Source organism: Girardinichthys multiradiatus, chromosome 21 (assembly GCF_021462225.1).
Source record: "Girardinichthys multiradiatus isolate DD_20200921_A chromosome 21, DD_fGirMul_XY1, whole genome shotgun sequence".
NCBI lineage: Eukaryota > Metazoa > Chordata > Actinopteri > Cyprinodontiformes > Goodeidae > Girardinichthys > Girardinichthys multiradiatus.
The window spans coordinates 17,916,507-17,937,932 of record NC_061813.1 but is presented as its reverse complement, the minus strand read 5'-3'; the positions used below and the strand labels follow the sequence as shown (position 1 = coordinate 17,937,932).

Here is a 21,426-nt window from a genome sequence, read left to right as displayed (position 1 = left end):
CCTGCAACCCAATATGATGCGATTCTCTTTTCTTTTAGCTGGTTTTCATCCTGACACCGCCGCAGGACGTGATTAACTCTTTTCACAGCAGATTTTTAAAAAGCACACATTTTAAGACACATACAAACATTTACTTCCATGTGTTTTGACAGTCTGTTTCAAAACTTTTTCATTACTCAAAGGCCTCAAAGCCAATAGCTCTCTGCAGACACATCTCTAACTGAGCCCAAATCATTACAAAAATAAAGACTTTTCCTCATCAAAACAACTACAAACATACGATCTGTAGCATTTTTATCTTTAAAGTAAAACAAAACAAAATATTATGAAATTTACCTCAGCATGTCATCACTTGCACCCTTTTGCTCTTTTGGTTTTGCTTTTAAACACTTTCCAGTGTCGTTCTACTTCACTTCGGTGTAAACTGCATGCTAATCCATGTTTGGACTGGAGACTAATAGGATTTTTCTAGCAGCTAACACCCATGACCTAATATGTCATGCAAGGATACTGGCAATGAAGTCACTTATTCTGAGCTCTCGACTCTAGTGATAAAGTCCTCTAACACAACAATTTCCACAGTGACAAAACTGGACTGCAAAGAGGACGGTACATTCTGAGGTATGTTGTGTATGGTATAAAACTTTTAATTTGTTAAACAGCAGTTTGGACAAAATATGTAGATTCCCGTAGCAGCCTTACTGCAGCACAAGTTTGAGAATTCAAAATAATTTATTAGCAAAGTTGAGCTGGACAATAAAACCATTCAAACTGCATTTAAATCTGATTGGATGTAAGATTCTATAAACTGGAGGAGCTTTAAAATATTTATTAGTCTATACAAAAGCAGTGATGGATGGTGAGACAAATATTAATACAGAGGAACAATAATGAACAAATGCCTTCTGGACAAGGCTTATGTGCCCAATCCAGTTCCCGTTAGGTCTTATTATTGGAGTTTTAAGCATCTGGTTAACTATGAATGGCAATAATTAGAAATACGTGAAGCAGATGAGACAATGAAAAGTGCTCTTTGCAGTTATGACAAATGGGGGAGGGTGTGTGTGTAAGAAATGACAAGAGTGGCAAGAGAGAGCAAAACTCCAATATGTCTTGATCTAAAAAATCCATTGTAGCTCTGGATTGTCAATACAGAGCTACAACAACTCTGACCAGCTTTCCTGTGCCTGCTGAGGAAACACATTCTCACTGCTTGATGTTGTCATGACCATGTTTCATCTTGGAGATGGTATGTTCAGGATGATGAGCAGTGTTAGTGTTCCTCCATAAATTATGATTTGCATGTTGGACAAAAAAGCTTTTTAATCTGAACCAGAGCCCTGTCGACGGAATCTACCTATCTTTGCAACTCACATAGGTCATGTCGTATAAGTTTGACCTGTGTTAGTGTTAGTTGACCTTATGGATGTTTCTCTGATTTATACTATCCATGCCCAACCTATTAGTTTAGGTAGATGGTCATGTTTTAATAGGTTTGCAGAAATACCAATCTATCTATTTACATATTATTCTATTTCAAAACCTAACCCCACTTTACACATCTTCACAACTTTATCCTGAGCCTGTACAAGGTGTTCCTTGGTTTTTGTGATGCTGTTTGTTCACTCTTGTTCTCTAAAAAAACTCCAAGGAACAGCTATCTTTACAGTGCAGACAGGTGGAACCCATCCAATTAGGTGACTTCTTAAGGCAATTAAAAGCACAGAATATAAGATTAATGGGGACTAAATACAAGTGATGCCAGGGATTTAAGGTTTTGTTTTGTAAAAAATGTTCAAAACCATTTATTATGATAGTACTTTTGAAAACCAATATCTTATACTTAATTTTGATATATTTTTTTAATAGATTTAAATATTTTTGAAAACTGAGATTTCAATGGAATAACAACAAAAAGCTAACAGTTCATTCTCACAGTGGAGAAGAAGATAAAAAGGCTCACTTTAGTAAACAATGTTCCAATGTTCAAAACTTTACTACTATGGAATTGTTTATATTTTAAAGTAATGTTTTGTAGAAAAACTGTTTTTTTTTTCTGCTTTGACTCAGTTTTACCCAGTTGCCTACTTCACAATGTAATACATTGTACTTCAAAACACAGGTTTGGCGAGGACCTTTAACTCCACCTATCAAATGCACAGCACTAAGGAGACTTCAAAAAGCCAGTGAAGAGCCGACAACAACCTATATGCTTGAAAATGCTTGAAAAACGTCTTCTAATAAATAGCCATGCAATTCCATAATCAAATATCCAAAAATTAATTAAAGAAACTTAGAATAAGCTGGGAAATGCTCTCAAAGTTAATTGGGCAAACAAACATGCAGCTCAGATTAATTGACAAATCAATCTCTTTACTTTTAATGCAAGTACAAAGATCAATTAATTTGTTTTTGTATCACGTATTTAATGTCAGAAAACACCTTGAAATGCTGTGATTACACCTTTGAAGTTTTAGAGAAACTGAAAGGAAAGCAACCTTCTCTCAGGAGGAAGTATCTGTTAGTCCTTTAATCAGGCTGAATGAAACTTTTTGCCATCTACAGAGAAAGAAAAGTTACGCATATGGAAATGTAGATTCCAAGAATAGGTTTGTGTTACAAATTCAAGTGTGTAACTGCGTGAAACATGCAAACACAAGATTTAAAGAGATGCATGGCTAAATATTCCTATTTTGCATTTTGATTGTATGAGCCATTCTTTATGAGCTACTCATTTAAATACTGCATTCATGAACTTGCTGTTTTGGTATTATTAGGTCTGTATTATTGGTTAAATAACAATGAGCCTGTAAGAGCATTAGTGTGAATAAGTGCATATGTGTGTGTAATTAAAAAAATACAAAAGGAGAACAAAAAAACCCCATTGGCTGAAAAGATTAACATGAAGCTATTGATCCTGCTGAATGCGTAAATGCTGCCACTCAGATGTGGTGGTGTCCAGCAGAGCTCCATTACTCTTTTGTTTGGATTTATTTATGGCTGACTTTATGGAAGAAGTACGTTTACAGATTTAAACTCTTCAATACTTGAATACAAGACAGTTTTCTACCAGATGCTGATAATTTGAAATGCTTCACCAATTCTTACTTTTTTTGCAGTTATGGACTTTTTCAGGTACAAAAGGGAGCGGTCTGCCACATTTCATACTAACCAAGCATAGAGTGGTGCCTTGGGGACATTTCTTAATTTGATAACTGATGCTTTACAGTGATTTTATTTCGTCTACTGAAAGAATATGGTAAGGAAATATGGTTGTGTGAGTTTAATAATTATTATCTAAAGGTAGAACGTCACTGATGTTTTTTTTGTTTCATCCGTGGCCAATATTTGACACATTTCATTTGGCTTGAGAGAGATAAACAGGAATCGCAGCCACAATCTTTGGAAAATGTGAATAATACAAAATCTTGAATATAATTTATATTTGAAATAAATTATACATCTAAAGTTGAGCATTTCTTTGTGATTATTTTTCTCCATATAAATAATCACAACTCATTGTCATCAACACACAATTGCTAATTAACTTTAACGAGTTTATCTTTGGCTACAATGTTGGTGTTGTGCTGGTTTAAAAATAACTCTTGATGATGCATGGAGATAATAGTTCACTTTTATCCCGAGAGAAGCTGCAGTGCCAACTGCTGGGGACACAGCGAAACTGACCGTGCCGAGTGAGTGAGGATGCATGGAATGCAGAGTGCATGGAGCCAGAAGCTGGGCAGATGTTACCTGGCCATGGTTTACAGTTCACCATCAGGACACAGCTAAACAGGTGCTACTTATACTTGTCCTTTGGATAACAGGATGGAATTATGTATGGCCACAAGTACAACATAGCATGTTCAAACACCCTCAAGAAAGAGATTATGGTTTTGCTCTTGACCACTGAACATACAGTGAGCTGGTAGCGAACTTTCCATCTGGAATTAAAGTGGTGGGTTTATTGTGAAACCTATCAAATCCTCATACTGTGGGGCATATCTAAATTAGAACACAAAGTAATAATTAAAGTAGCACTGAATAGCCCAACCCATTGGCAGCTACAACAGATACTCAACTCAGGTAGGGGATTGTTGTTGCTTTAAGAGTCACAGTGACTTTCTCAAACACCTCTTCTGCTGCTTGGTTTCAGGAGATTTGACAGGTGTTGATCAAGTGCTGTTTGATCTCCTACATTTGAAAGATCAGGCAACTTCATTCATGCACTCTAGCGTAAGAAAAGGCAATGTCATTCTAGTGAAAATACTTTTAAAATGGCTATGAATTATTTTTATAGTATAAATTACTTTTCAAATGAAGTAATCTTTAATGAGTGAAAGCTTACTTTATCTTATCTTTCTCCTTAAATCCTACTCTTTACAAACCACAAGATTCCACTCTCTCACATGGAGATTTTACACATTGCACACATTTAGGTTGAATCATTTTTAATTTAGCATCTTTCAAGGTGCCATAACAAAGGTAAACATCTGTGATCCACCACCACTTGACAATGACGTTTTAAGACGGCATGGCTGGCAATCTGACCCTCAAGCAACATCATTTACGTAACTACTGATCTCATCTTTTCAGCAAACTATGTAGCAAATTTCCTGCTGTGGGTTTTATTTTCAAACCCAACACTTTGTCATGCTGTTTTTTACTTTATGACATGAAAATAATAATAATAATGAGGTTGTATCTGACTCATCTACTACTAGGCTTTTCTGCTTGAACAGCAAAATCCCAAACAGACAATATAAAATCCAGACGGTGTTTAATAAGCTGTTGCTGAACGTAAATCAAATCTCAGCAGTCACTTGTAATTGCACAGTTTCACAGTTAACCTACAGATAAATTGTTCCTAAAAAGAAAACAAATCAAGCAGAAATTCATCAAATGAGGGTCCTTGTGTGTTTACAGAAAAGTAAATAGTTAACTGTCCATCCTACAAAATGGAGGATGGAAATTTGAATTTCATTAGCTTCATTAACATGGTTCCATAGAGAATCAGCTCCGCCATCTGTTTTAGCAAAAGTGAAAAGCCATCAGGCTCCAAGGCCAGATTTCTAAATATAGCGATTATTTTTCTAATGATGTTGCTTCAGAAATTCTATTATCACAGAAGTGCTATCACCACCTAATTAGAGCTGTAGCACGGTTTTGCCTTAGCTTGTAATGGTCTTTTTGCTCTGTCATGACACAGATTTATGTAAGATAGGAGGAGAGATTGAAGTCTGGAAAAGGATAAAAATATTTCATGTACAGTATATTAACCACTACTACTTGAACCAAAGTGTAAAACTGCATGAGATTTTTAACAGGACAAAAGTGCTACAGTATGAATTAGAATCTAAAAATGATCCAGAAGACACGTTTACAACAGACTTACCTTTTTGTAGAGGGAGCGCAGGTCTCTGTACTGCCACATACTGCTAAGAACTTGAGAGGCTGCTTTTACCACTTTTGCTGAGTGTCTGGAAAAAGATGGAGAAAAAGATGGGGAGTTATTTCTTCAGGACCCCATTTATTGTAGTGCTGCGTTGTTACTTTGTCTCCCATTCTTACCAGCTGCGCAAGACATGTGTAGGCTAGTGAAATTTGCTATGGCTTCACGAGTAAGAAGACTATTACTCTTTTCAAAACAGAATGATTTTCCTGGAGGGAAAGCAGAGTTTTTAGGTGTGCTAAAAATGACCCACTCTGCCATGCTAATGGTTTCCACCTTGCCACTCAGATGAAAAATTGCTATTGTGGAAGTAACTTTATGAGACCCAGCCATCTACTGACTACAGGCAGAGGTGGAGGAAATGCTCTTTTTCTATTTGTCCAGGAATAAATCTATTCTTATTTTTTAGATAGTTTTAAAATAAAAACAATAGAGCTGGTTTTCAAAACAGAGTATTTGTTTTAAATGTAAATTCATACATTTGTTGATGGTTTTAATTCTTTCAGATATTACTGACAAGGACAGGGTCAACTAAATGGAGTCATTAATGTTTTTAATTCTTCCTGGATTTCTCCTGCTGTAGCAAAACAAAAAGATCTTTGACAACTGCAATAATCTCTAATTGATGAGTAAAAACTGAGTTTATAAAATGTTTTATAAGATAAATTATTTGGGTTTTTTGGTTGAAGGGAGGGATGTGTTTCAACTATTTATTTTGTATTATCCTCTAAATCATTAGTTTTGTAATTCCACTGTTTCTGCCCATGCTGTGCACCTTAGAAAGAAATATGTATGATTTTACGGTATTATGGTGTTTCCCCAAACTACAAGTGCGTAATTGTGTGAATCTGCTATAGTGCTGCTTATTCATATGCCTATGAGAAAATCAAGATGTGTGAGCTATTAGCAGATAACTACTCTCACAGTGGAATTTGCATTAATGGAGGATTCAGTCAGCACCTCATCTCTCTGTGTTACGGCACCCCAGAGCACAGTTCACTAAATACAGTCGCGGTCTCTCCACAATAAATCACCATTTGACCTCAGTCTGATAACACTTTGGTGTCATGGCAAAACCTGCCCTGCTGGTTGCTATAGCAGCAAGGCAGAACGCCCTGCTTGGTCTCCCATGGTGAGGAGGTCTATTTTAGCTAGGTCTTCCTTGTTGTTCTGTTTTATTTTTCGTAGATGAATGATCACAGGGAACACAGGTGGAGTTATGAATGATGGATAAAAGGCTGCATAAAGGCCAGGTTCCCCGCTGGTCACATAGAGTCATGGTGTGAGATGATGTCTGCAATGCAATAACTTTATAAGCTGAGCTCGGCTTACAGGCTTTACACTATTTTTTAATTCTTCACAAAATATGGCGTTGACCCAGAGGACAACCACTATAACTCATTAGGGAGCTTTTAAATTCTTTTCTTTTGAATATTTAATGACAGGACTATTTCTCTCGCTGAGCAACAATTCACACAGACAAAGAAAAATGATGGGAACATTATCTACAATTCTTGATTAGTGTTTGTAGACAATATTAACGATGTGAGAGTCAAAGAAAACTATTATCACTTCAATCTGAAAAAACTTTGAAGGACATAAACAGCAACTTCATGAATAGTGTAGATGCAGATTGCTTGAGTTTAATCTGTTGAAAGGGTAGGAGATCTGTTTGGGCCCACTGGGTAAAAGGAAGCAAATCTTTGTCCCACAAGTAAACAAGATAAAAAAGTAATGACTCCATTCTTCTATTTATCTTATCGCTTTTTCTTGTTATTTGCTTTGTCTGTGCTTTTACCATACCATTACCTATTGTAACTTTTCATCCATTTTTTTCGTAACTCTAGCATCACACATTTTGGTTCATCCATTTAATAGTAGTATGTGGGTTTACATTTAATTAATCAAGTTTGAATGGCCACCATTTACTAAATTGTTGAAAGTTTTAGGGCATTGTGATTTTCTTCAAACTGTTGCAGGCCCTGTGTTGTGTGGTGCGAGTTCATCCTTAACAGGAACTTGGTATAAATTCAGTTCAGCCAGGCCAAAACCTGCTAAAACCAGCTTCAGGTTGAACTAGTTCTCATTTATATGTAGGTCATAACATCAGTTACCAATTAGTTTATCAATTATGCCATTGTCTTGTCCTTAACCAACCCTAAATCTGTTTCATTCCCTCATGTTGTCTTTGCTCACATTAGCTGTATTTTATAATAGCTGAAATGAAGGAAAACATCTGTGTTATTTCAGCTATATGATCTGGGAGAAAATTAGGAGTTTAATGGAAAGCAGCTGTAGCTTTTTCAGCTCATCTCTGCTGTATCTCTTGCTCCATAAAACAATCAGGGTGCAAAAACTTAGTTTAATCTACTAGTTTAATGGTGAGAGCATTAGCCTTACATTTATATCCTTCAGTTTAAAGCAAAGCGAATCTGCTGCCGAGCATACACCCAAGCACAGAAAACCTATAAAGCTCGCCTTGAGGGAAAATGTGTCTTTTTCTGCATGAAATATCTGATGTTTGCAACAGAAAAACAGTGCAAATGTTTCCTTCACCACATAATTGACTGCCTTTAAATGACATTAGCGAAAGTTATAGTTACTTTGAACTTGCTATGCAAAAAATTAATTGTGCAGTTAAAAAATCTTAAAAATAAGCTACACAACACTGTGCAGCTGCTTAACAATTCAGCACCAGCTTCGAATGATGCTCTGAGTTGTGCTGAATAAATTCGGACATTAAAAAGCCAAATGCCAGACAAGGCAGAATTCAGAGTTGCAGAGAATTGGACCGAGACCTGAAAATTCCTGCAGTGGTTCTAGATCATATGGCAATCCGTGCCCACATCTGAGTATCAATCCAGGAGAGCTCTGACCATTGAGGCGCTGCTCATGGCCTAAAGCATTCCTATGTTTTGTGTTCTATTTTATAAATATAAATTCTTGTGTAGATTAAGCATTTCACTTCAGAATGTAACCAAATAATAAAAACCGTTCTGGGATGCAATTGAGTTTAATCAAATATCTCATAATTTATTTAAGAGTTAATAATTTTTGCATTACCACAGAACCATGATCTTCTGTAAAGAAATATAATGCAGATGTTGCAGAAAAAATGTTGAATGTTTTGATTTTAAATGACAATGCAGATATTTTAGTCTGTGTGCATTTTAAGTAAAACTTTGAAGTTATTTCACAGTTGCACACAAAAAAACAAAATCTTAACCATGGTCTACTTACTTGTCTCCTTTGCTGCGGGCAATGCCGATGAGTTTTTCAATGCCACCAGCATCACGTAGAGCTTTTGCATTCTCCATATTCTTAGTTATCACTTCATGCAGCGCGCAGCATATGGCAGTTACTGTGTCGTCCGACATGGCCTTGCTGGGAGTGCCTGTAGTGCCTGACATCCCAATGCTGGTAGCATTATTGTTGCTGCTGCTACTACTGCCTGGTAACCGATGGATCAAATCTCTCATGGCATATTTTCCTAATTTTTGTGAAGAAAAAAAAGAAGAAAAGAACAAAAACTATGTTTAGCATCATGCCATTTTTAGCTTCCCTAAAATACTGATCAACCTATCTTACAAATGAATAAATAACTGACAACACCTTCAGTTTAAAATGCATGGATGTTTATAAAAATGTTTTCTGCTAGATTAAATTTGTGTTCTAAAAATCAGTCACTGTCACTCTGAAACTATGATTTATTTAAAGTAAGGCAACAAGTGACTGATTTTCTAAGGTGTCTGATTCATGTTCTATAAAATATGCTGAGGAGTTTCCCATGAGACTAAGAGGCCAAGATGACTGAGGGAAAGGACCAGAGAGATCACAGCAAATAGGTAGTGAGAACATAAGACAGTGGGGAACCTGAAGAGATGAAATATGCGATTGTGCTGACTAAGGAGCAATGTAGTAATGAATCAAACATGAGCGGTACCCTGGGGGAAAGAAATGTCTCAACCATCATGAAACCTGTCAATTACACTTGAATTGTCTTGTGCTTCATGGCGCAAAATCTGCAGGTCAAGTTTCAGGTAAAGAACAATCATTTTGGACTCAGAGGTGAATGTTAAATAATGAGGTACAGCTGAAAAATACTTTCTAGTGGATGCAGTACTGGGAGCCAGCTGAGGCCAGTGGGCATGAAATTAAAATAAATAAACAACTATAACAACAAAATATCCAGATTTTTGTTACTTGACTTATATCTATTTGTTGCTATAGATGTAACTTTTCTGTCATCATTTTATATCCAAATCACTGATATTGCCTGCTTAAACACAGAGATATAGGAAGTGAGGCAGAGACGTGCTACAGGGGATGCTCGGAGGATGCACATCCCAAAAAATTATCTAAATTTTCTTTTCTCACTTTATGGCAGTTCAGTAACATTTGAATACACCTCTATTAGGTCATCACATTTACCCAAAAAAAAACAAAAAAACCGTTTTATCCAATTGAGTTAACGCCATATAGTGTAACATTATCTGGTTTGCTTAGCGGCTATGTAAAGGCAGTGTGCAGTGAAAAAGCACAAGGTGTGGCAGGCAGTAACTCTGCCTCTTTGTAGTCAGCATGGGTGAGCCCATGGGCTCATGCTGTGCTGTTGATGCTCGTCTTCTGTGCAGAGATAAGAAACCCCCAAAACATGTCACCTGACACGATACATCACAAGTTCATTTTTTGATTGGAGTGAATTGAGAATTCTACATCTATTTTAAAAATCTCAAAAGTGAACTTTTAATCTTAACGCAAAGCGAAAATGGCGGCAGGTGAAATGTTCACTTCAAACCTCAGGGCAGAGAGTTCCCAGAGCCCATAGGCTTTCTGAGGCAGCAGCCACTGTGAGTATTCTCTTATTATTTACAGGGCAGACATGCTTTAAATGAAAACTTTTTATTGTATATATTTGCTATGAGAAGTGCTTCTCTTTCCTGTGCACACTTTGTGGCATTTGCCTCTATAAACTGAAATGGGTCTTTTTTGGGGCAGAAATAAAAAACAAAAAACAAACCTTTGCCACATATCCACTCTGAAAACAGGCACAGATCTGTGTAAACTATTTTAATTAATCAGAACGTTACAACATTTAAATGTTTTTTCAGGTTCACTAAAAATAAATTAATAGCTGCCTGTGAATCTCATCCAAGTAAGACTATGTTTTTACGCCACTGCATCATTTTCTTATTGAAGCCTGACAAATCGCCGCCTCATCCCAAACAGACAGTAACCACAGGTGGCTGATAGACTGAATGTTATATTTTCTGCTCCTGTGAAAATAGGAAGCTGAATAAATCAGCCTTTTTGTGAAATGCGTTGTTTTAAGTAATACGGGATGATTTTGAAAAAAAAAAAGGTTTTGTTTTCAAAGAACAATGAAAAGCTCAAATGTGTAAATCAAGTCTTACATTAAATTTGATCTAAATAAAAAAAATCTGAATTAGAGTAAAACAGAAGAAGCTCTTCTATTGTTTTGTTTTGTCTCAAACGGGCTTTTACACACTCTCTGGAAATAGAGCACACTAAAGTCAAAATTTAAAATTTTATAATGAAAGGCTTTTGGATTTCACAATTCCTTTTACTGGTTGTAAAATAACACCTTTTAAGCAACTCGTTTTCACAGCACAGAACAAAAGTACCACTTGGCTTTTTAACTCCCACTTTGTATCCAATGACCAATCTTCTGGTGCTGCTTTGAGTTCATTGAATCTTACAGCAAGTAAAAGCAGGAATGGAATATCCTTGCAGCTTATAGATTTGTTCTTATTAACAAAACTTTCCCTTTTCTTTATTTGGGCTGTCCGAAAAATTACTTCTTTCTCTTCACTGAAACATAAAATCATTGATCATTGTGATATAACTGCATCCCTTAAGGTTTGGAGGTCAGACATGCTAACTGTGTGAAGTCTATACTTTTCCATTAGTATTTTTGCCAAACGTGTTAGAAATCACAGTGGCATATACTGATGCTTCAAACATGCACGGGAATCAAATGCACACTCATGTACACTCTCAAAAAGTCCATCTGTAAGGATAAAGTTGTGAGTTAATTGGCCGAGTGTTATCAGAGGTTGGCAGGCTCAGCAGAGGTTAAGCAGCTATTGTCTTTTGGCTTTGAATACAAAGCTAAGCTGAATCCTTGGAGAATGACTCATTATGTGACTGACTTGAGTCAAGTGAATAATTTCCTGGCTGATTTACTAACTGAAGACTGGGTAATTTACTTAACTTATTTGAAGATCTGAGAAATTTCTGAGTGAAGGACTAAATTATTTACTGATTAAGGGCGTGAATGATTTACTGACTTGCTAATTTACTGATGGACTGACAGATCATTTTCTCTAAGGATGTCTGACTTACTGATGGAATGACTAATTTATCAAATGACTGACTGCAGGTAATAACAGCAATACCTGATATACAGAGGAAGCTTGAGAAATTATTAGAGCTATGAATATTTTCTGCTTATCAACACTACGTGCTGATAAGTTGCCACTCAATGAATACACAAGCACAAGTGTGTGGGTGCACAGCTACCTTCATGTATATGTTTTCAGTCATGAGAACATCATAAAATATTTCCATGGGGCCCAGGCATAGAAAGGAGTGAATAATAAGGAAGGGTAGCAAGGAATTTTCAGCATTGGTAACCCATGAGTGAGGACAGAAGATGAATGGAAGTCTCTGGAATGAAGGGAAGGATTTAACGAGTGCCATTAGCCATAAGCTAAGACGAATAGAAAGATGAAATGTCTTAATAGCTGAAGAATCAGATAGAAAGATCCTGAGAATTTCCAAATGGTTTTAATAAAAATGTTGCTTATGCTGTTGATTCACATCAACGTTAAAAATAACCTAAATTTAGCTCAATCAACAACAGATAATAAAATGTGCATTGGCACTGAGGAAAAGTTCAAATACCTTAAGAGTTAGTGTTACCCCCTTTAGCTAAAATAACTTTAGTGAGACTCGACTTGTAGCGACTGACCAGTCTCTTGCATACATTTGGTGGAAAGTGTGCCTCAATTCTCACTTTGAGCTGTAATATTTTTTAGGGGTTTTTTGCAGGTACAGCTTGTTTCAACTCACTCCACAGCATTTCAATGATATCAAGTTCTGGGCCTTGACTCGGCCCAGGATTTCCGTTTCCTAATTTTCAGCCATTTCTTGGTGGATTTACTGGTATGTTTTGGGTTGTTGTCTTGTTGCATTGTCATGTTCAGCTTTAGCTTTAATTCCCTAAAACAGGAGACTTCCAGCTCCATGCTTCTCAGTTGGTATAAGGTTATTTCCCTGGGAAGCCATATTTGGTTCTTTGTCAGACATCTATTCTGGTATGCAAATATTTAGGATTTAGACTCGTCTGGACTCATATGGTTTTATCATGTGCACCTGATCTGATATGCCTGTAAGTGACTTCAGCCATTAGGAATAAATGAGGGGTTGTCCTAATTTATTCCTCACCAGAAATCACATTTTCTATAATATTTAACAGAAAATTCAAAAGGTACTTTATTCAATTTGTATTGTTTATTTATTATCCTTGAAATGTTTAGGAATGTTTTTTAATTTATATTACATATCCATATGTTCAAATACTGTATGTTAGAAAAAATAACATACAGGTGTCCTAATATGACATCAGTCCCAAGTTGTCCTAACTACGACTAAAATATTTGTCTTTTACAAGTTGTTAAGTATGACTTTTGGGTCATGTTTAGGTTGTTTCAGTTATCTCGTTTTCTAAGCTGACAATTCCCCAGAAGTAGAGCAAAGATAAGCAAAAATAAAGGTAAAGCAAAGCAGAGATCATTTTAGCCAAATAAAATATTGATACTTGCCTACATGTAGACTGTACAATTCCAGAGACTAATAGGTTTATTAATATCAAACTTCAGTGTATTTTAATGGGATATTGTGTGACAGACAGAAGCAAAGAATCACATGATTGGAAAAATAATGCTGTTTTCAAAATGTTTCACTAATAAAAACCTTAATACTATGGAATGCATTTGTCTTCCTGGTCCCTTCACTCTGATTCACCTTAATACAACCCAGTGCAAACTTCTGTCTTTAGCAGTCTCTTAATAATCAATAGCCTATGTGTTATTTATATCCAGTATAAATACAACTCTTCTGCGAAGGACTCAGAAGTTTGTTAAACCAGTGTTTCTCAATCCTGGTCCTCAGGGCCCACAGTCCTTCATGTGTTAAATGTTTTAAAAGCACACCTGATTCAAATGATTGCATTGCCTGAGGACCAGGGCTTAGAAACCATTGACTAGAGAACATTTACAAACAAATCCCACCATGAAAGCAAGGGAACAAACCAGACAAGTCAGGGATAAATATGTGCTGAGGTTTAAAGAGTTTGGTTATAAAACAAGATCTCAAGCTTTGAAAATCTCACGGGACGGTTCAATCCTATCTGTCATACACTCTTCAAGGGTGGCAGGTAGAACAGCCTCGTTGAAAGAAAGCCATATAAATTGTTTGTATTCTTCCACAAGTCATGTAGTGGACACACCACACATGTGAAAGGTGCTCTGGTTAGGTGACATCAAAATAAACGTTTTGATCTACATGTGGATTTAATTTGTGTGGTGAAGCACTAATGCTGCATCGAAAAGCCTACACACACTATCCTAATGTGGAAACATGGTGGTAGAGGGTACATGCTGTGGGGTTGCTTTTCTTCAGCAGGGAAAGGGAGGGAGCTCAACACATGGAAATCTTGGATGAAAACCTGTTAAGTGCTGAACAAGACCTTAAGCCTGGTGGCAAATGTTCACTTTCTTGTAGGACAGCTAGCCTAAACATGCATTCAGAGCTACAATGGAACAGTTTAGATCAAATAATATTTATGCTTAAGAAAATCAGTAACGACCCAAATTCAATTGAAAAATGTGTGGCATTGCTGGTAAACTGATTTTCAAAAATGCTCTCTGTTCATCTTAAAAAAATGTTGTGTCCATTTGTAAAAAATGGTACACATAGCCTACCTGTAATACCAACTGTAATTGTAGCAAAAGTAGTTCTAGAAAGCATTGACGCAGGGGAATTAAACACAAATGCATACAACTTCCAGATTTGTATTTTGTTTGGGCATGTACCTCAGAGGTTTCTCTTTTCTTACACAGACTACTATTCCATTGTTTTTGTTGGTATATCTCATAAAATCGGAATAAAATACACTGAAGTTTGTGGTTGTAACAAGATGATCAGCTGATTGCAAATCCAAAAAAACCTTTGTAGTATAGTTATCTCTGCAAATACAGAAAATACAGTGTATAGAAACCAAAGGGTGATAAATGTTTTAATAATATTTGATAAATTAGTGTGTTTTAGAGCTGTATCACACAAAGCAAAACCTGTACATGCCCCTTCCCATTACATCTACTGTCTTTGTTACTGGAATGTGCGCTACAAGTGGAACACGTCCTCAAGGACAGAAACAAGCTTTGCACTGATCACTGCACAGCCTAATAAACCTGTTTTACACAGCTCTTCCAATATAGCTATCTTTACCTGAGGGGAAGAGACAGTAATGTATTCCTGCGCTGGATTCCCAACTACAGCGGCACAGGCCATGGTTCATCATGACCATAACGGCTGATTTGATTTAAAAGGATCCAATTACCCTCTACAATAGAGTGATTTGATTGTTTACTGATGGAGAAGGGAGAGTGTTATTGAAGTAAAATTGGAGGTAATTGTCTCAGGGAGATATGGGGAAAGATGAAACAGCCTGATTGTTTGTGGTGTCTGATTGCCTATGTGCTTAATGGGATCAGAAGCTTTCGGCTTTCAGGATTGCTTGAGCATTTTCTGAATTCAATTAAAGCTCATAAGACTTAACAGTTAAATCTAAAAACCTGAATAACAAATAAACCTTAACATCAAGCAGGGGAGCATTTTGACGGAATACAGGTGCTTTCATTTGAACACCTAAAGATGATCATATGCTAAGATATTACATTCATTTTAAGTCTGGCTATTAAATTGAAAAATGAATTAAAACAGGCAATACAGGCATTTATTTGTATATGTTGTCAGCTGTTTATTTGACAGCACAACAACCCAAACAATTTGCTGTCATTTGTTCTATTAATAGCTGTTTCAGTACCTCTGCATGACAAGAATACATCTCTCCATGTGTGACCTAAGCTGCAATACATTATAGTCCTGACAGGTGGTGCCATATTCAAAGCAACACCATACAGTTCCTTTATTGAAAACATGAAAAGTGACATCCTACATATGTCAGTCATACATAAAAACAAGTATTCAAAGTTATATTCACACATGAACCCTCAAAACAATCAAATGAGGAGCCAAAGATAATCACTTCCTCTTGTAATACTCTAAAACATTAAAAGTACAGAATTCAAGTCTTTTATTTAATGGACACACATACCATAAATAGAAATACACACAGTACAGCATGCTTAACCCTTATTCTGATTGCAACATGAAGTCTATTCCTTTAGCTTTATAAATGAAAACGAGTTGAATAAAGAATAGCCGTATAAAATTCAAGCAACTGTAAAACGGATTGAAATTGAGGAGAATTATTTTCCCAGTTAGAAAATATTCTGCCTTCCTGTGTTTGGTGCATTTCACAGCAGTTATACCCCTGCCTGTAGATGGGTTTACAGCATGAACTGCTGGAGAAGAGAGAGAGCAGGGGGTAGAATGGCGGGGATAATTTGCAAAAGTGTGAAGACTGTAGCTTCATTAAATGGAAAAATTTTTTATATATATATATATATATATATATATATACACACACACACACACACAAACATATACATATATATATGCAGGGATAGAATAAATAATTCCACTTTATTGTGGTTACAACACATTTTGTAAAGTAAAGTTTCAAAGTAACAATCAATAGCCTTCTTAATGAACTGTTTCATGAAGAAAATCACCAGCTCTGGGCTATGAAGACATTATTTGAAAACATTTAGCTTGACATTTCTGAGTGCCTCTTAAGACTACCTCAACCTGAGTTAGACTGATGAAATAAAAGCTGTGGCAAAAATCTCATAATCACACGACAGCACTTTCTGTCCCTATCACTGTGTGTTTACTGTTCTCCATTTTTCTTCTGCTGTCGTCCTCCCTGTTGGGTTCAAAAGCACACAGAACGAGGAATGCCAGAGAGAACAAAGTATGCTGATAAAAGACGTGCCAGACCCTCACACATGAGATATTCATCCCACAGGCGACAGAGAAATTTCATAAAGTACTGCTGCAGAAGAGACGGAGAAGTGTGTGTCAACACTGTGTGAGTCAATGGACCCAACCACACTGTCTTTCAGCTTGCTCGCCTTACAAAGTTGTTTATGTCTAGGACTATGCAGTCTGTTGACAGCATCAAAGAAAAAATATGTAGAATCTGGCATGTGTGAGGACAGCAAAAAAATGTTGCCTTGGCTGGCAATTTAGTTTCTCATATAGCTGACTTTGCCACATTTTGTGAGAGCATGCGTGAGAGTACACTAATAAACAAATTGAAACAATTCAGTCTTCTAAACCTTCAACATCGTTTGCAACACCTGACATCCATCAAACACACACTCTGACGTACACACACAGCCATACAATTAGCGACATCCCTGTGCTGCACTACTTCGGTTTCCACAGTAACACTTCTTAGGACTGATGTCATCAACGCGACACAAAGAACAAGAGACTGAGGTCTTATGAGCTCATGTCTGGGAAGGAGACAGAGAGGGATATGTGGGAGAAGGAGACACACAAAAAGAGGAGGAGGAGGAGAGGTAAAAAAGTGGAAGACAACAATTGTGGATGGAGAAGGTAAAATGGAGTGCAATAGAAATTGAGATTAAAACCAGTGAAACGTGTAAAGTGATGAGAAAAAAAGCAATAAAGGTGAAAATCAGAAAATGGAAATAAAGAAATTCCTATTTTTTACTGGCAAGATATCCAGAGTTTAGCCCAACTGCTGCCTGTTGAACATCAATGCCTGTGTTTGATTTGTCTCAGAAGCCTGAGCTCAGATCTCAGAATGATGTAAAACCCAAATACAGCATGTTGCAACTTGGAAATCCATTGGGATTTACTGATTGTTGTGATGCTAAACGCAATTAGCAATTGCAATTAGCAATACAAGCCAGGGAAATCTCGGTTTTATGTGTTGTGGGTGTCCAGTCCTATGAGTGCCAGTGGTTTAAAACAGATATACTTAAAATAGCCATTTTATTTACCCCTTCCCCAGTAGTCCGAAGAAAACTGGTATTGATTAATAAGATATTTTTGTACAAACATAATTTCAAGGCTCAGCATTTTATGTGTATACATGATTATCATCAGTATGGTTGTTAATAGCGCTGAATATTAGGAAAATATTACATTGCCATTCTATTGTTGAATATTACGATGTAATAACTGTGGTTAACTCACAGTTATCTGACAGCTCTCTCTCTTTTCAATAGTTTTGGTGTTGCCACTATTTTCTCTGAGCTCTGACATCAGCGTTACTAAGATTGAGATCAAATGTGATCATAAAAACAGTGAAAGTTCATCCAACTGGTAAAATATATTGTTGGGAGAGTTTAAATGCATAGCATACAAACTATAATAGCCCACCAAATCCAAGCAATCCCTTGCCATTGTTATATTAAGTACAGAGATATTGAGGTGGTGATTGCAAACATATATTTTGTGCATCTCTGGTTAACATTGCCAAAAGGTTTGAGAAGTTATAAATAACCAAACAAATGTTCTGTTATGAAGAGGAATTAATTGGCTTTAAGGTTAAAATAAAAAAAATCCAAATCTTTATTTTATAAATCACATAATACACAGTCACTTGCACTGACATTATAGGAGCAAATCATTTTTAGGCTAAATGTACAAGATACAACCACATCCTCCCCAGGAGATAATTTCCTATATCTATTATTAATGGCCAGCCAGTAGCTGTTATTAATTTATTTAAGTTTATTTGATAGGGACAGACACACACTGACATAGACCAACTGAACAAAACATAGTGCGTCATAGTGCAATAGCAACAGCTAATTCGCAGCACTTGTCCCTAGATGGGCTTTTTGAAAAGTACCTCTAAAGATTGAAGTAATAATTATTTAAAATGGCACAACATAATGTTGACAACATCTACAAACAAACAAACAAACAGTGAAACATAAAACATCAAAAATGGGTACAATTCTGTTTTTGACATAACCAGAGTTTTGTTTGTTTTTTGAACGTACTGAAACTGGTTACAGACTTTAAATCAACAGGAAGTGAGTTCCAAACTGCAGTTCCTCTCACAGACAGAGCACTTTGAGTGAAAGTGGTTCTTCGAAAGGGGACCTTACAATTTCCATCTGAAGCCGCTCTGGTAGATCTGCTATTACCCTGCAGTCTCTGTATGCAATCGCTTAATGGTGTAGGTGCATATCCATGTAAACGCTTAAAAATCAATTTTAAAAGATTATAATTTATAAAATTAGTAAAGTCTAAAATGCAGAATTTGGCCAAAATGTGACAGTGATGGAATCTGATTGGCTTTTGATATAAAACATTTAAAGCCCAATTATAGAGACTTGCTAATGGTTTGACTATAGTTTGACCAATCTGAGACTAGACAGTAGCTCCATATAAAAAATGTGAGAGAATCATTGAGTTCAAAAACATCTCTGCACAGTGAAGTGTTAAACAATTTCTAACAATTTTATAACAGTTTATATTTGATCTAACAGTTTTGCTGATTTTATCAACATGGCTCCTAAAATTTAACTGAGCATCCAGAATTATTCCTAAATATTTTTCTTGTGATACTTGCTCGATAGGATCCCCATTGATCTGGATATTCAAGGACTGTAATGATGTTTTCTTGATTGAAAAGCAAATACACTTTGTTTTCTTTGTATTGAAAGTTAAACAAGAGTCATTTAGCCATGATGATAATCTCCGCAGGCTGTCCTGAAGTTTTTCACTAACTACAATACTGCTCTTGTCCGATGTGTAAACAATGGTGTCATCAGCATACATTTGTAGGTTAACTTCAGGACAAATTTCAGGAAGACTGTTAACATACAGACTAAAAAGGACCGGTCCTAAAATAGTTCCTTGTGGAATCCCTGTTACTATATTACAAAAGACAGATTTACTATTATTAATGACAACACATTGTACACGATCTTTCAAATATGATTGAAACCAAGACAATGAGCATTCTGAGAAATTAAATAATGAACGCCTTGAGATCAGTAAATTATGATTCACCGTATCAAAAGCCTTTTTCAGGTCAAGGAAAACTGCACCAGTAATTTGTCCCCTGTCAAGTAATTGTTTAACCTTTTCAAGCAGCAGACTTATAGCCGTCTCTGTTGAATGATTATGTCTGAAGCCAAACTGAAGAGGATGCAAAAGATTGTTACTTTCTAAATAAAATAATAGTTGTTGTAGAATAATTTTCTCCAGCACTTTTGACATGACCGGAACGAGATGTATTGGCCTGCAGTTGCTGATTTCCTGGGGACTTCTTGATTTAAAAATCGGTTTCACCAAAGCTTTTTTCCATGCATTGGGGAATTGCCCTGTTCAGATGGAAATATTAAGTATGTGAGTTAAAGGTTCTACTAGAATATTACTGTATTTTTTTTTAAAACATAGCGTCTCAATTATACATATCCTTTGCGTAAGAATTGCTTAAGCTATTGATAGCTTTTTGAACGTCAGAATAATGAATTTCCTTTATCTCAAACAAATCGTAACACTTTTTCGTCTGTTTTGTACCATGTATATCCATTGGAGCTGGTAAGTACTTTGATGCCAAGTCTTTAACTGAAGAGAGGAAAAAATCATTAAACATTGTTGGTAGCTGAGCAGGATCAGTTATGATTTTTCCTGCTACCGCAAGTTCATATTTGTGTTTAGTGCATGCATTGGGATTTAGTAAACTGTTTAATTGTTTCCAGATCATCTTACCATTCCCTCTTGCTTCTAACAAAACATTTATGCAATATTTAGCTTTAGATTTGAACATTTCTTTAACTACTCTTTTCCTCAAACTTTTAAAAAGCAGCTAATCTGTGGTCCTTTTGTTTTTAAGAAAAGATTTTAGGGCATAGTCTCTCTTTTTCATTAACTTCCGAATGTCATCCAATACCCAAGGTAGCTGTATTTTTCTTCGTCCCTTCATTTGAGTTTTAAGAAATGTATTCATAGTATTGCAAACTTTGAGAATATATGTATTACAGCAATCATTTATCTGATTCTGGTTTGAGACGTCATCCCAATTAACCCTTGCTAATTCGGCCTCAAATTTGGGTACGTCCTTTCTTGGAATTGTATTACAATCTGTTTCTGTGTATTATAACGACTGACAAAATGATTTCGGGGTAAGAGTGATATTGTGGTCGGATAAGCCGCACACTAAGTTATAGGCATTTATGATTCGACCAGGTTTATTTGAAAAAATTTAATCTATTAATGTTTGACTGTTTTTGGTGATACGAGAGGGACCATTGATTAATTGATGAAAATCTAATTTTGCTGTCAGTTCTTTAAGTGTTTTTTTCAATTTATCGTCCATCCAGTTTATGTTAAAATCTCCCAAAATGATTACTTCACTGTTGTGTTTAAATCCTGTTAACAATTCTTTTAAGTTATTATAAAAACTTGAGCTGCAACATGATGGAGGATTGTAGACTACCACAATATTAAAATTCATACGAGGTGAAAGACAAACATTTATACATACACATTCTATTAATATATGCTCATCTATTAATATCTCATTGATGTTAAGTCTTTTACATAAATTAATACTCCCCCTCCTCAGCCTACAACTCTATCCTTTCTGAAACATGTACAGGCCCTTCTCAAAATATTAGCATATTGTGATAAAGTTCATTATTTTCCATAATGTCATGATGAAAATTTAACATTCATATATTTTAGATTCATTGCACACTAACTGA

The 21,426-nt window shown here is 36.0% G+C and overlaps 1 protein-coding gene across 7 annotated transcripts in view; it reads right to left on the bottom strand.

The window, feature by feature from the left end:
• Window positions 1-21,426, bottom strand: part of ctnnd2a (catenin (cadherin-associated protein), delta 2a) — a 363,719-nt gene that overhangs the window by 29,719 nt on the left and 312,574 nt on the right. For all 7 annotated transcript variants that reach the window (XM_047350531.1, XM_047350532.1, XM_047350528.1 and 4 more), the window contains 2 exons: window positions 8,693-8,942; window positions 5,396-5,480 (listed from right to left, as the gene is read on the bottom strand). In XM_047350531.1, the coding sequence (XP_047206487.1) occupies window positions 5,396-5,480; window positions 8,693-8,942 (335 nt within the window). The remainder of the gene's footprint in view (window positions 1-5,395; window positions 5,481-8,692; window positions 8,943-21,426) is intronic.